The 15,682-nt window shown below is 55.9% G+C and overlaps 1 protein-coding gene across 1 annotated transcript in view; it reads right to left on the bottom strand.

The window, feature by feature from the left end:
- VWF (von Willebrand factor) overlaps positions 1–15,682 on the bottom strand; it is a gene marked incomplete at its 5' end in the record, with an annotated part of 115,408 nt that overhangs the window by 63,549 nt on the left and 36,177 nt on the right. Inside the window, 6 exons of the mRNA XM_084255945.1 lie at positions 1,493–1,733; positions 5,972–6,187; positions 8,152–8,347; positions 12,007–12,107; positions 13,179–13,317; positions 13,722–13,858. Coding sequence (XP_084112071.1) covers positions 1,493–1,733; positions 5,972–6,187; positions 8,152–8,347; positions 12,007–12,107; positions 13,179–13,317; positions 13,722–13,858 — 1,030 coding nt within the window. The remainder of the gene's footprint in view (positions 1–1,492; positions 1,734–5,971; positions 6,188–8,151; positions 8,348–12,006; positions 12,108–13,178; positions 13,318–13,721; positions 13,859–15,682) is intronic.

The following is a 15,682-nucleotide window of genomic DNA, read 5'->3' as shown; positions in this document are numbered from 1 at the left end:
TGCAGAGGCTGTGACAGCTTTACAGCGCTGTGCTCAACCCGCTGCACCACCGGGGAGGCCCAAGTGTATCTACTTTTTGCCAGAACTGAGTGAGGCACTGGGTCTCGGGCCTACCCTAGGTTCTCTACTCTTGGGGAAGCCACAGTCTAGAGGAAGCAGACAATATGTTGTGCTGAGCTCTGTGTCCAGTGCCCATAGTCATTTTAATACAAATGTAAACAACTAGTTTTGGGGATGAGTTGCAATCTAGAGACCTTGCCTGGCTCTCGATTTGAACAAACCAACATGGATGTCATTAAGGCATTACTGTTGATGCTTAGGTTAATCATGGCATTATCATTTCTTTTAAGCACTTATCTTTTAGAAATACAGTTTGGGGGCCTCCCTGGTGGCGCAAAGGGTTAAGATGCAGCACTAGGAAGCTATCCGCAGCCACTGCTGAACAAGTTCCATCCCTGGCCAGGGAGGTGACCCACATGGCACAGCAGACATCTCCTGATTCACCCACTGCTCCCCTCAGCAGTGTATTTCAGTGGATCCACCTATTCTACTCCCCACTGTCTCTGGTGAATCCTCTCACCCCCTTACACCTCTGGCCTGTACTCTAGTTCTCATATGCATAAATAAATAAATCTTAAAAAATATATTTTTGAAGCATTTTCTGATGAAATGATAACTATCTAAGGGTTTCCTGTAAACTATTCCAACCAAAAAAGAAGGAAGAATTCAACAAAATCAGAATGGCAAAATGCTGATAATTATTGAAGCTGGACGTGGATGCATTAGGGTTCCTTGAGCAATCTGCTCTCTTTTATGTCTGGACGTTTTCCATAATCAGGACATTCTAATTGGGTCCCCCCAGTAGATGGTCGGTTTCCTTGGAGCTCACACTGTCTGCTTCATCGCTCCATCACCATCTCTAACCCAGACCTGGTTAGAGCAGGTGCCGAGGAAGTATTTGCCCGACAAGTGTTCTGCAACAATTTCCTCTGTGACAGCAACAGTCTGCTGACACTGACAGTGACAGGGTCCTAGTGAGGGGCTACAAGCGGCCAGCATTGCTTGGAGACATTTTTTAGGGACATGCACGAAGCAAGCAGGGCAGCAAGGCAATGTTACTCTGGGCTATTTTCTCCCAGCTCAAAAGCTTCAGCTGGAGAACACTGACTAGAGGCTGAAGAGGAGGGAGCAAGGAGGACTCCTCCTGTTTCCTGTTCAGAAAAAGGAAACTGAAACCGAGCTCAGGAAAATGGGGTCAAACACGTGATCGTTGGCACTGAAGCTCAAAGTCCCTCTGCCAGCCCAGAGTCCTCGTGCCAGAGCAGTAAGTCCTAGGTGAGCTCCCAACCCTGCTTCTGACTCACTATGCAATTCTGGACAAATCACTCCTCTTCCGGGCCTCAGTTTACCCCTCAGTGTAATTAAGGACTTGGAGGACCCCTTTCCTGCCCGGCTCTGTGTGAGAGGCCCCGGGCCCCATGCTGGCACCTACCACATGGTGTGATGATCCGAGAAGATGTCTTCAGGCTGGAAGATCTCACCGTCATAGTAACAGGGGCACTGTGCTTTAGGCACGCAGTCTCCCCTCTCATCCAGGTAGAGCCCTGGGGGGCAGAAGCAGCCCTCCAGGCAGACCTCATTGCACTCTTCATCCGGGTAAGAGAGGGAACGGCAGGTCGTGTTGCAGGGGGTCCCACACTGCAGGTACACCTGGTCTTGTGGGCAGCTTAGTGCTGGGAGAGGGGAAAGGAAAGGGAAATCCCATTAAGATCAACCTGGGACTTAGGGTGCTAACCCCTGCATCTGTGACCCCCCCCAATTATATCTATGTGGGCCCTGCCTTTTGTCCCCACTATGAGCAGAAGTAGTTTTGTGCTCACAAATGTCTAACATACACATTTCCTCCTGTGCTGAACCAAAGCAATTGTGCTTAGCCATCCCTGAATTCTCAAGCTTTAGACAAGTAGAAATCCCAGGGGGTGGAAGCTGTGCCTATTAAAAACAGGGACTCCCTAGTGGCTCCGGGATTGGTGCCAGGGTTAAAGACAGCGCTATCAAGCTATCACCAGAGTTCAGTCTCCAGCCGGCCAGGGAGCAACACACATGGTGCAGCAGACCTCTCTTGCCTCACCCGCTGCTCCCCTCAGCAGTGTATTTCAGTAGATCTGTCTGTTCTGCTCTCCACTCTGTCTCTGGTGAATCCTCTCACTCCCCCCCTCACAGACACACACACCCTCTGGTTTGCACGTCAGTTCTTGTATGCATAAATAAATAAATATTTAAAAAATATATTAAAAACAACTGAAAGAAAGAGCCAGAGACTTTCTCCCATGATGATCAATAATAATGGCTACCATTCATTGAGAACCTACTGAATGTCCCGTTTTTTCACAGGTTCCATGCCCTTTCCACCTCTCTCCTTGAGCTAGATCTCATTAACCCCTTTCTACAAGCAAAAACCTGGAACTTAAGCTAAGTGACTTTCCAGATCATACCTCCTACAAAGAAAGGGGAGCAGGATCTGAACTCAGCTCTCCATGACCCAAAGGTCACCATTATGCTCTAAAAAGGGAACAGTCAGGGGCCTCCCCTGGTGGTGCAGGCAGCTGAGCACCCACCACACTGTGAAGCTGTCCACAGCCTCTGCAGTGTTGGTTTGACCCCAGCCGGCCGGTGAGAATCCCACATGGTGTGGCAGACCTCTCCTGTCTCGCCCGCTGCTCCCCTCAGCAGTGTATTTCATCAGTCTGCCTGTTCTGTTCCCCACTGTCTCTGGTGAGTCCTCTCACCCTCCCGCACATCTGGCCTGTGCCCCAGTTCTTGTCTAAATAAATTAAATAAATAAATAAATAAATAAATATTTAATGGCTGAATAAATAAATAAATAAAAGGGAAACAGTCCCAGAGAAACCAGCTTTCGAGGACATGCCAGTCACAAAGAGCAGGGACACTCTTACAGTAGAGTGGGCAGACCGCTCTCCCCACGGACCTCACTCTCCCTGGCCTCCAGCAAAGAAAGACTCAGCCAAGAGAAGTAAGGCAATTTGGCAGGGCTGCTAAGGAAATGAGTTCTCCCTCCCCCATGCCTGGGTTCGAGCCCCACATCCACCAGTACTTAGCTATGTGACCTTGAGCAGGTCCCTGGCTGAAGTATAAGAACAATCACATGGCTGTTATGAATTGAGGGAGCTCATGTGTTCAGGGTGACCCCTGGGGATACAGTTCCCAGGCAGCAGGCTCCAGTTCTAGGTGGGAGGCCTATTCCAGAGAAAGGTCTAGACATGAGAGGACTGGCCAACCTACTTTCTCTGCTAACAACAGTCTCAGGACATCCTGATGATGTCCCTTTGCTGAGAGGTGTGGGGAGCACTTCACCCCTTCAAAATGCTTTCCTGGTATCGATCAGCTGTTATCCAAGAAATGAGAACCTCACTCTGGGGAGAGCCCTCCTGGGGCCATTAGGAACCTTCCCTCTGTGCATTCTAGAATCCATTTCTATCACAGGAAGCACAGCCAGAGCATTTAAAAAGACTATCAAAGTCAGCGCTGGCCATGAGCCTCAGAAATGGGCGAGATCCCTGAAGACTCCCCCTCTTATAACTGCTCTGGGCTTGGCATCTGAGGGTAGTTGGGGCAGGCAGCGCTCTCAAGCCATATTAGGTGTGGATTTTTGTCTGACCAGCAGAACTTGGGCCAGCGGGATGGGTTTAGATGGGGGGTGCTGGGCAGTGAAGACGGAGACCCTTTCAATCCACTGAATCTACGGTAGGGCAACCTCACCATGGAGGGACAGCCAGGGCTGAGGGCCTTGTGTCTCTGACAGACTGACTCTACTGCTGGCTGGGAGCCAGGTTCAATGTTCCCCCTGGGCCTTGTTCCCCAGAAGACCAAATGCACATTTCAGTTTAACAGACGTTTAATATGTGCACCCTGGGTGACAAGGCTGTGCTGGAATCAGGATGCAGAGGGTGAGATTTGATCCCTGCTTTCAAGAAGCCCATGTTCTTGTCTTCCCAATAAACAAATGAATTAATTAATAATCAATTTTTTTTTAAAGTTTCAGACTTCTCCCAAATTGCCTACAGCCTCCTGCAAACTAGCTCCATGTTTTGCCCTTGCTCCATGAGTATCCCCCAATGGATGCGACCTCATCTTCCAGATGGAGTGAGTGGCCTGGAAGTTTTGTTCATTTCTCAGAAGGGAAAATGAAACACAGGTTGGAGGATGGAGGCAGGAGCGACCCAGAGCGCTTCGGGCTGGCCGCCTCCCGGCCACTCCACACAGGCCACAGAGACTGATGTCTCTTGTCCTTCAAAGGCCCCAGTGAAGCCCATTCCCAGGACTCCACACTGCCAGCTCCATGGGAAAGCCTCAGGAGTGGAGGAGCATCTCACAGAAGCCCGGGGCCCCCAAAGCAATGCCAGCCCCTCTCCTCCTGTTCCATTCTCGGTGGAGGTTAAGAAAAGCTGCTGGATTAAAGAACATTTCAGGAAGCCTTGGGCATTGGATCATCCTCAGTCGCTGCAACACTGATAATGTCTAATTCTGGGGGACACCAAAGCATATTCACATGCCACTTACTCCTCATCATGTCCCTCAATGTCCACACAGCAAACCCAGGTGAGGAAACTGAAGTGTGGAGGGGTGAAGTGAAGGACTCGGGTCACATGGCTGGGAGGTCACAGGCATTTGCCAGGGGTGCCCACAGTTTCTCACCCACCCCAGAAGGCTCACTCACAGTCCTTCGGGGTGCTGGCCAGTGACTGTGGGCCTCAGCACTGCAGGGACCGGGAGCCATAGCCACATGCATCTTCGTACTTGTTCTGGTTCATCTTTATCGCTGCCTCTGCTCCTCTGTTCTAGGTGACTTAGACTCAAAACACGAGTTGGCTCATTACCCCCCAGAGAGCAACACTTCTTGAGGCCCCACGCCTATACCTCTCTTCAAATACATGACACAAGTGCTTTCACCACTCCTCATAGCCCTGTTTTCCTGCTTCTGTTAGGGCCACCGCTTAGTGACCCAATACAGAACTTCACCCTAAAAATCAGAATATCCACTATTTATCCTCACAAATGAAGTGGTGGCTCACTTCTATGTATCACTACTACTCCTCCACCATCAGAAACAACTCTTTTCTGCCAAGAAAGTATCTTTTAAAACCCTGGTCAAGCACATCACCTCCAGAAAGCCCTCTCTGATTACCCTGTTTTCATTTAATTATTCTTTCATTAAGTGCAACAGATGCCTAGTAGGGAGGTGTTTTCCTGTGCCCTCAGGAAGGTTCAGGTTCTGTGTTCATCACTACTCCCTGACCCCACTGCGCACTCAGCAAATGTTCCCAGAGCAACCACCACAACAAAGCGAGCACATCTAGCCACTCCAGGGACCAGAGTGTGGGGCAGATACCCACTCTGGTGCCAGGAATCTAGCCATACAGAGCAAGACTTGAAAGTCATCTGGGGACAATGATGTTATTCAACATCCCATCACTTGGTACAGCGACAGAGATTTGGGACAGAGACCCACCGATGGTTTGCCCGGAGTTAGCAGCAGCACACTGGCACGGGCGCTCCCCTTACTCCATCAGACCCTCCGCCATGCAGGGACCCACGGGGACCCGCCCAATCACGCCCCAACTTGGGTGCAGTTCATGCACCGAACACTAGGTGGCAGCAGCCACGGGGCCGCTCTTGCGGGGACGCCCGGGCTCTAGTCTCGAGGTAGGGGGTGCGACGCCCCCTCCAGAGAGGAGCCTGAGGAGCCACAGTGACCCATGACAGAGCCGGTCTCCACCTCCACCACGTCCTCCCGGGACACTGGGGGTGGGGAGGATGGTAAATGAGCTCTTCCCACAATCGGGCCCCTGCCGGGAACAATGTCTCTGCAGTGTTTCCCCGCCACGCGCGGGCTGGACTCCCCGGGGTGGGGGGTGGGGTGGGGGGCGGCTGGCGGGCTGGGGGCACCCACCACAGAAGCCGGGCTCCCGCCACGGGACGCGCACGCCTTTGCGGGCGCAGGCGGCGGCGTAGTTGGCCACGGCGCCGCAGAGGCAGTCGCGGCCGTCGGCGCAGGCGCACACGTCGTAGCGGCAGTTGTGCAGGAAGGGCGCGGGGCCCACGGCCTGGTGGCAGGCGGCGAACTTGGCGGACGTCAGCAGAGCGCAGGCCTCCTCTGCGAACCTGGCTGCGGGGGAGGAGGAGGGCGGGTTGTGGCCAGGGGGCTGACCCACCCCAGGCCTCACCCACCCCAGGCCTCACCCACTCCCAGGCCTCAACCCCTCCCAAGGCCTCACCCACCCCAGGCCTCACCCACCCCAGGCCTCACCCACCCCGAGGCCTCACCCACCCCAGGCCTCACCCACCCCAGGCCTCACCCACCCCAGGCCTCACCCACCCCGAGGCCTCACCCACCCCAGGCCTCACCCACCCCAGGCCTCACCCACCCCGAGACCTCACCCACCCCAGGCCTCACCCACTCCCAGGCCTCACCCACCCCAGGCCTCACCCACTCCCAGGCCTCAACCCCTCCCAAGGCCTCACCCACTCCCGAGGCCTCACCCACCCCAGGCCTCACCCACCCCGAGGCCTCACCCACCCCAGGCCTCACCCACCCCAGGCCTCACCCACCCCGAGGCCTCACCCACCCCAGGCCTCACCCACTCCCAGGCCTCAACCCCTCCCAAGGCCTCACCCACTCCCGAGGTCTCACCCACCCCAGACCTCACCCACCCCGAGGCCTCACCCACCCCAGGCCTCACCCACCCCAGGCCTCACCCACCCCAGGCCTCACCCACCCCGTGGCCTCACCCACTCCCAGGCCTCACCCACTCCTGAGGTCTCACACACCCCAGACCTCACCCACCCTGAGGCCTCACCCACCCCGAGGCCTCACCCACCCCAAGGCCTCACCCACCCCAGGCCTCACCCACCCCAGGCCTCACCCACCCCGTGGCCTCACCCAGGCCTCACCCACTCCCAGGCCTCAACCCCTCCCAAGGCCTCACCCACTCCCGAGGTCTCACACACCCCAGACCTCACCCACCCTGAGGCCTCACCCACCCCGAGGCCTCACCCACCCCAAGGCCTCACCCACCCCAGGCCTCACCCACTCCCAGGCCTCAACCCCTCCCAAGGCCTCACCCACTCCCGAGGTCTCACACACCCCAGACCTCACCCACCCTGAGGCCTCACCCACCCCGAGGCCTCACCCACCCCAAGGCCTCACCCACCCCACCCCAGTCCTCACCCACCCCCCACCAAGGCCTCACCCACCCTGAGGCCTCTCCCATGGGAAGGGCTCATCCACCCCCAGGGCTCACCCACACCCCCCCAGTCTTTAACCCTCCCCCCCACAAGGTCTCACCCACTCCTGAGGGCTCACCCACCCCCAGGCCTCACCCACCCTGAGGCCTCACCCACCCTGAGGCCTCACCCACCCCAAGGGCTCACCCACCCCCAGGGCTCACCCACCCCCAGGGCTCACCCACCCACCCCCAGGCCTTACCCACCCACCCCCAGGCCTCACCTACCCCCCACCAAGTCCTCACCCACCCTGAGGCCTCACCCACCCCAAGGCCTCAGTGTTAGAATCCCCAGTGCAGGTTGCGAGGGCTCCGGGGATCGCTGCAATCTTTCTTAATCAGTCAATATACTTTGCTAATGATGTTTGGCTTAATTACATAATAAACTGCATTTCCAGGGCACAAGAGCACAACAGAGAGAGAAAATGGTCCACAATGGGATGGGTAAGAGGGAAGTCTGTGTAGGACTGAAATGGCACCAAAGAGAAATCTGCAAATGGCAAACCCCTCCCTCACAACACCCCCTGCCCCCCACCTCCCCCCCACACACACATATGCTGCACACACTGCATTTCTCTAACAATAATATAATTCTGAGTTGTGTGGCAACTGCTCCAACAGACTGGGCCAGGGACAGGAACTATGCTTCACTTTTTTCTGTCTCAGGGTTGGAGTCCTCCAGAGTGCACCCCAAAGAGGCCTTGACGAATAAATGATCCAGAAGCAGATCATCAAAGGCTCATGATGAGAACAAAGCACCACCCCTGCCGGGGACCCTGGAACGCAGGGGTCACTGTGTTCCGTGGGTCCCGGCTTCTCGCCCCCAACGCATGCCGGGCTCACATACTCAGGCGCGGGTTGAGGCTGCAGGGGTCGCTGGGCTGCTTCTGCAGGTCGGCGCAGTCCCCCAGCAGCTTCCAGGCGTTCCCGAAGTCCTCCACCTGGGGCTCCACCAGGCCTGCGGGCGTCAGGAAGTCGTCGCCCCTGTTGCCATTGTAATTCCCGCACAGGCCGCAAGTCCGCCCGGCGTAGACAGGGGCCAGCTGCGGGGAGAGGAGGCCACCTAGGAGCTGCCGCTGCCAAAGCAGCAACAGCTTCTTTCCCTGATGAGATGCTTTACCCGACAAGGCTCCCAGGGTGAAATAGAATTGAATAGAATAGAATAAGAATAGAATTGAAGAGAATAAGCTTCAGCTGAGCCCGAGGCTGCTGTGAAAGGCAAACAAAAGCTAAATGTCTGCTGAGCACCCCCAGCCCCCCACCAACTCCTGGCTCTTGGATCCTTAAACTCCCAGGCCAGATCCTCCAAAGGGATTGTGGAGATGATTGAGTGATCTAGTGATCAAGTGATCTAATGATCTAGTCGTGGAAAGATGGAGAGACTGATCCCAGAGAGGGACTTGCCAGAGGTGACAGAGCCAGGACAGGAGCCAAGATGGGCCGAGACACACCTGTCAGGGACATGCCGGCCAAAGGGCCCCACACCCCCAGGAATTGAGTACAAAGCCAGCTTCCCTGTATGAAGCACTTCTGCCAGCCACACAGTGGACAAGGCAGGCTGAGTCGCTATGCTGAGAGCCTCACACCTCACCTTTGGTGACAAAGAACAAGCCCTCCTGACTTCCAGCATTTAACGCAGCCACTGGGCACCACTGAAAACCCTGGGAGTCGTGACAGGAGGAGGATTGGGGGCAGGCTGGGTGACCAGGAGGGTCCAGGTTCGAACTCCAGTCGCGAGCATTCTCCATTCTTCTCAGCCAGAAGTGCACTTTCAGGGGCAACACGGGGACTGGAGCCCACTCTCTCCACAGAAAAGTTGGGGGCACTGCTGCCTTCTGTGGACAGACTCTGGGGCTGTGGGGCCTGAGAGTCCAGACCCCCCTCACCTGTGGTTAACCAGGCAATGTCCCTGCTAGGAAACCCTCCCAAGCCAGGCCTCAGCCCCAAGGGGTCATCTCTTGGAGCCCCTTCCAGCATCCAGCTCTGACTTAACAAGATACAGACTAAACAATCTAGTGGAAGGTCCTGGACCCATATGAAATGTACCCAAGTAAGTGTCATGAATAAGAAGGATGGTGCAAAGCTCCTCAGTGTCCTTTATAAATATCTAGTGTGGCCTCCCTAGGCAGCCAGGCCCTCCCTGGAGTCCCTAGTTAAAAGTAAATCCCCCACCCTGGAACCAACTGCTCCCTTCTTTGCTTTATGCATCTCCCCACTTCTGATGTGTGACATCATTTGCTTGTTTGTTTGCTCATTGTCCGTCTCCTCCCATTAGGATCTAAACCAAACGAAACAAGGATGTGTGTCTGTTTTCTTTCAGTGTCACAGACTCCGCCTCTCAAAAGGCGGACGTTCAATAAATAGGCATTGAATGAAGGCATGGTTGGACACGTGACTGAATCGATTTGGGGTGGCTGGAGCTCCCCAGATGCAGCTGAAAGGCAGCGCCAACAGTGGAGGCCATCCCTGAGCATAGTGACGAGCGATGCATGTCCGTCCCCTCACCCACGTCGCACCATCTTCTCTCTTTCCTTCTCAGACCCTGAACGTACTCATGCTCCCCGAAAGGCCCCTCTGGCTCCCCCCACCAGGACGGCCGTCATCAACATCCCCCACTCTCACAAACACTCCCTTCTTCCTTCCGTCCCTCTGGCTGTGGCAGAGGTAAGCCGGCCAGGGGCTGAAGGGAGCCATGCCAGTGATGCCAGGCGCGGCTGGCCGTGACCTCTACATAATCCCCAGCCCCGGATGCTGGAGAACATTCTTGCAACTTAAAATAAACCTCGAGTTGCAGAGCCCAGATGCCTGGACCGCCAGCCCCAAAGACAGGGCATCTGTCCGGGGAGGGGGGTGGGCTGGGAGCGGGGGAGCTCAGGGACATTCATGCCCCTCCTCACCAGCCTGAGCCTCGCTTCCCAGGTGTCCTGCCTCCAGCACCCTGCAGGCCCCATAAGCCCCAGTGGTCAACAGGGTGATGAGCACCACATCCGGCCCCCTGTGAAGGCCCCCTTTCTTCCTCCAGCCCCAAATGCAACGGTGTCCCCACAGGCCACGGGGTCTCTGCCCCAACCTGAATCCTGAGCCACAGAGTCCTCTTCTTGTTGGATAAACCAACCAAAACCCACCCCAAGAACCCTGCCTCCCACTCCCATGGAAACTAGTCCCTCCTCAGAAGAGAGTCAGGACAGAGACCCAAGGAGAAGCAGTTGCCCGGATGTGACACCTGCTGGCCTAGGGGAGACCCCTGCAGACCACAGCCCCCTGTCCTCGAGGTAGAAGTGGCTGAGAAAGAGGGGTGGCTAACAGGGAGCAGCCGAAGACGGGGTGTTGGGCAATGCTCCGTGGGCATCATGAGACTGAACTCCGGCCCTTGCTGTCACCAGATGACCATGAGGCCAGGCCAAGTGACTTTCTTGTCCAGAAATGATGGCTCTTTATTTCCAACTGCAAAGGGGCGGGGGAGGGGGGTGACAAGATCTCCCAGATCTCTGCGCTCTGCAGACTGTGGTCAAAGGTGGGGTGTTTATTATCTTTTAAAGTCATGAATTTGGACTCTCAGGGACTCTAAGACATAAAATGAACGTGGAGGGAGGGCCTCTGGCAAGGCTAAGCCAAGGGCCCTGTGGAACCCAGGACCTGAGGACCCAGGAAAGGCCCCAGGAATGAAGTAGGGCGGCGGCCTTCAAAGTATGATCTTGGGATCTGTGCAGGGTCCCTGAGGCCCTTTCAAGGGATCTTCAAGGACAAAGTAATTTTCATCATAATTCAAAGACGCCCTTTGGCTTTTTCCCTCTCGTTCTCTTGCAAGCGAGCAGTGGAGTTTTCCACAGACGACATGACTTGTCATATTGCAAAAGAGTGAATCCAGCAGTGGGTATGAGAGCCCAGCTGTCTTCTATCAGGCCAGCGGGAAAGGAATTTGCAGAAAGACAAAACAATGTCTTCTCGCTGCTTATTTTTGTTTTGGAGAACAGTTCTTTGCACATTAGCACGTAGTGGGTTTATTTATTGCTTCTTTAAATGCATGCATAAACACAGTTTAAGTGGTTTAATTTATAATGTGTTAAATATTGATATATATGAGCTTCAAAAAAGATCTTGAGGTCCTTAGTCATCTTTAAGAGGCCAAAGGCATCCAAAACCAAAAGTAAGAAGCACTGATCTAGGACGCTGAGCAGAGAGAAAGTGGGTGCTGGCTGTGCCCCCCACTGGGTGGGGCAGGCTGGGCATACCCCAGTTTTCTTGCTTCGTTATAAAGTAGGAACAATCATAGCCGCTAGAGAAACCTCCAGAGAAGTCCTGGGAAAAATCTGGATTGCTAACCCAATGTAACTCTAGGACCACAGAGCCCCAGGCACCAAGTAAGGCATTGGGGGTACTAAGGGGCACCCGAGGGAGATCCCTGCTCCCAGCCATGCTGCAGCCAGGAGACTGGGCAGCAAGTCCTCCCTGTGGGAACATCCCAGTTTGTGGGCTGTTAGGTTACCAAAACCCCAGAAGTGAGAGTCCCCAGGACAAACAAGGGGTGCCCAGACAGCAAACACCAGCCTCATGTAAACAAGAGAGGTCTGTTCCTCACTCTGGGGGTGTTGGGCCTGGGGATAAATGAATTCTTCTCCCACCACACACAGTCATTCTGCACGGAGCACAAGGGCCACTTTGTCAGGGTCAGGCCGGGACGCTGCCTCCAGAGGGGACCTACCTTCACCAACAGTTCCCCGCGGCCATCCCAGTCCATCTGAAGGTCCTCCCCGTAGCTGAGGCGCACGGAGGGCTTCATGGTGTGCTGGATGCGGAGGTCACCTGGAACCCAGGGGGAGGCCGACTTAGGCAGAGATGAGGACAGGCAGGGTGTTGTCAGGCGAATGTCTCCCCTGGTGTCTCCCCTGGGGGGCCGTGGGGGATCTCATAAAGGAATGTAGCAATGACAAATCAGGTAGCAGGTGGGAATGTTCATCAGGCTTAAGAGAGTCTCAAGCAGAAGGATGACCAGGCTGGCGTGGGGGTTTGGGGGGTTAGTAGCTTGCAAACAGGAAGGCGGCTCTGTGTTCTGGCAGTAGCTTGCAATCTCCCTTATGACCACAAGAGGGAGGTACAGGCTCCCGCATCCTTCTCTGGGGCACCAGCCCTGAAGCCGGGTCTGATTCCCACCCAACCCAATGCCCAGGTATTCCAGACCCCTGAGCTGAGGCACAGACAGTGTGAGTGTGCTGAGCAGTGCTGGGTGCAAAGCTGAATACAGCAGTTCTTGCTGGAGGCGTGCTAGGAGGTTCCCTGCTCTAGAGGAATGACTGTATCATCACATGGGAGACATGCTGTGTGCACACTTGCCCAAGAGCACCTACTATGTGCAATGCCAGGATAACAGATCATGGGGTGAGGGGCAGTGCTCATGAGAGGGGAGTGGTCTGAGAGCCACTTGGAGGGTTCAGGTGGGGATTATGCTATGCAAAAGGGTGCCTGCAACCTGGCAATGACAGTGGACAGGTAGGCCTTACCCACAGGTCACAGGGTCACCTAGCTTTGCTCCAGATCCTCTGGTCTGACCCATCACCCACCACCCCAGCCTTTGAGCTTCAACCTGTGTTCCTCCCACCTCAAAGCAGAACCAGAACCAGAACCACCCTGCTTCCCTCAGTTTCCCTTGGCTCACGTCAAGTGAAAATGCCCCTGGTTCCCTTTCTCCTCTGTGCTCTGGGCCTGCAGCAGCTTCCCCTGTCCTCCCTGGGTGTCCATTTGGCTCCCTCCGTTGGTCCTCCTTCTCCAGAAGCCCTCCTTCCTTGCAGGGACACACCCTGAGGATACCCACCCTACCCCCCAGAGATAGTCCTCTTTCATTTCACAGGGCGGGGGTGGGGGGAGGAGGGCACCCACCTTGCAGGAATGGGAGCTGCACATCCTGGCCATCCATGGCAACCCCGCCCCCGTGCTTCAGCTTCACGAGGCTATTGTGCAGCTTGGGCAGACGCACCGTGACCGAGCGGGTACAGACAGCATCGGGGTCATCGGCACACTGCCGAGAGGGGCAGGCAGTAAGGTCACCACACCCCAGCAGCCCAGGGAAAGACCCCAGCCCCAGGCAGACCGTGGCATGCTCACCCGGAAGGACCCCCCCACCCCGGAGCTGTGCCACAAGCAGGCCCAAGTCCAGCCCCAGCCCTGCCCAGCTTCCGAGGCTCCCATGCCCTCTCCATCCTGGTCTGGACTTTTCTAAGGAACTCTAGGCCTCTGGCTCGTCTGCGTGTACCTTAGACCTGTTTTTTCCAAGCAAATTGGAGACCAGGCTCCTCAAGAGGCCCCTGTGTACCTTTGCTCTGTTCTCTGGAGAAAAGGTGAGTCCCCAGGCACCACTGTAGCCCCCTCAAGGAGACGGTCCCTTCCAGGGCTGCCCCTGCCCTGCATCCCGGCAGCGCTCACCTGGACCGTCTCTATGACGATGGAGAAGGTGTGGTCCTGGCAGTCCCGGGCCAGCAGGTACTGGCAGACCCCACTGAAGGTGAAGTATCTGTTGTCAAAGCTCTTGAAGTGGGACTGCCCTGCGACCAGACACTCCCCTGGGGAGACACAGAGAGAGGGGGAGAACAGGGGAGCTGGCAGGGGGGGGAGGAGTCGTCTCCTCGAGCAGAAGCAAAGGGGGTGCAACATCCCATCTCTGAAACCCCGCAGACCTTCCTTCCACACACTGGGTTATATTCTACAAGAGGACTCCATGTCGGGCCTAGTTGTCAGCCCTCAGATGTCAGCACTGGATCCTCGATTCAACGGCTCACTCATCGAGGGGCCAGGTCCTAAGGGGAGCTCAGTCAGCGGTGAGGGGACACTGGAACCCGCAGAGTCTCTTTTCCTTCCCCAAAGCCACCTTGGGGTGGGGCATCTCAGAGCGGCCCAGGGCAAGGCACTGCCACTGGGGTCTAGGACAGACCCACTGGGAGAGTTCCTGAAGGCAAGAGGACAGAAAGCGCAGCCGGGAGGGGCCACGAGGGAGGGGCGAGGCGGGCACCCTCCGAGCTGAACAGTGCAGAGACCAGGACCCCCGCCCCTCCCCCCGGGGCTTAGGGGCGGCTCTAAGGCCTCCTCATGGGCAAATCCACGCGTGACTTCAGCCCAGGCCAATGGGGGGCCAGAAGGCCATCTGCCCATGATCTCACCACTGCCCAGCCAGCTCCCCAGGCCAGGCTGACATGTCCGTGGGTGGGGTGAGGACTCCGCTTCATCTCCCTGCAACTCAAAACCCTCCACCTAATCGCCCAAGACCAGCCCGGGCCCCGGTGCTGGCCTAGTGCAGCTCAGAGCAGATGTCACTTGTCCTGGGAAGCCCCACACAGGGCGGGTCTCTGCCAGCATCTCCAGTGATTCCCCATCCCCCCGCCCTAGCTCAGGGCAACCCCATTTCACGGCAACAGAGAGTTCATTGAAGCTGAACCAGGCATCTGGCTCCCTTCCAAAACTCCCTTTATGTATTTCCTCTCATCTGTGCCTTCCACTCTGTAGAAAAATAAACATATACACACAGCACGTCCGCTCCATGAAGCAGGGGCCGCCTTTACCACCCAGCCACAATCATGTGTCCTCCAGCACACGAATCTGGTCTAAACCTGAGGTTTCCCCAAGAGCATCCTACAGCAGATCCTGCCTGGGCCCATCTCCAGGGGTTGATGGAGGGTTGATGGGTGAGGGTGTCCCCAAAGGTGATCGGGAGATTCCAGCTGCCCATCTGTCAAAGTGGCCCGTTGCCGGCCCCCTCCACTGAAAGGTACAGAGCCTTTGTGGTGTTGGAAGGCAGGGGCAGGGGAGAGTAGCCTGGGCCCGGGGCAGTTGACCCCTCCCAGGACAGCAGTGGCCAGAAAAAAATAGGAGACACTAGGGAGGCCCCAGATCACTGCCATGAGCAGCACCATCTATATTTTTGCTCCTAACACAGAGCTTCCCAAAGCCTTGGAATGTCCTAGTGACAGAAGCGACTTGTGTACCCTAAATAACTTTGGGGAGTGGGGGACTATCATCAGGCACAATTAGAGACCTGGGACTTTCAGCTCCAACCCCTACCTCCTGGGAGGTGAGAAGGGCTGGAGAGTTAGTAATCAATCGTGCCTACATAATGGAACCTCCCTAACCCCCAAACAAGTTTCTGAGAGCTTCTGTGTCGGGGAGCACATCCACATATCGGTACCCCAACTCCATGGGGACAAAAGCTCCTGTGCTCAGTGCCTTTAGGACTTGCCCTGTCCCTCCTCCTCTGTCTATTCACATGTAGCCCCTTGATAACAGCCAGTAGCAGTAAGGACGGGGTTCTGTGTGAGCCGTGTTAGCAAATCATAGAACCTGAGGAGAGGGTGATGGGAAGCCAAAGGTGTAGCTAACTCATACAGGGACGGGTG

This window comes from Talpa europaea (assembly GCF_964194135.1).
Source record: "Talpa europaea genome assembly, chromosome: 15".
In the NCBI taxonomy this organism is placed as follows: domain Eukaryota; kingdom Metazoa; phylum Chordata; class Mammalia; order Eulipotyphla; family Talpidae; genus Talpa; species Talpa europaea.
Note: the sequence above shows the minus strand (reverse complement) of the source record. Positions and strands in the feature narration are given on the sequence as shown.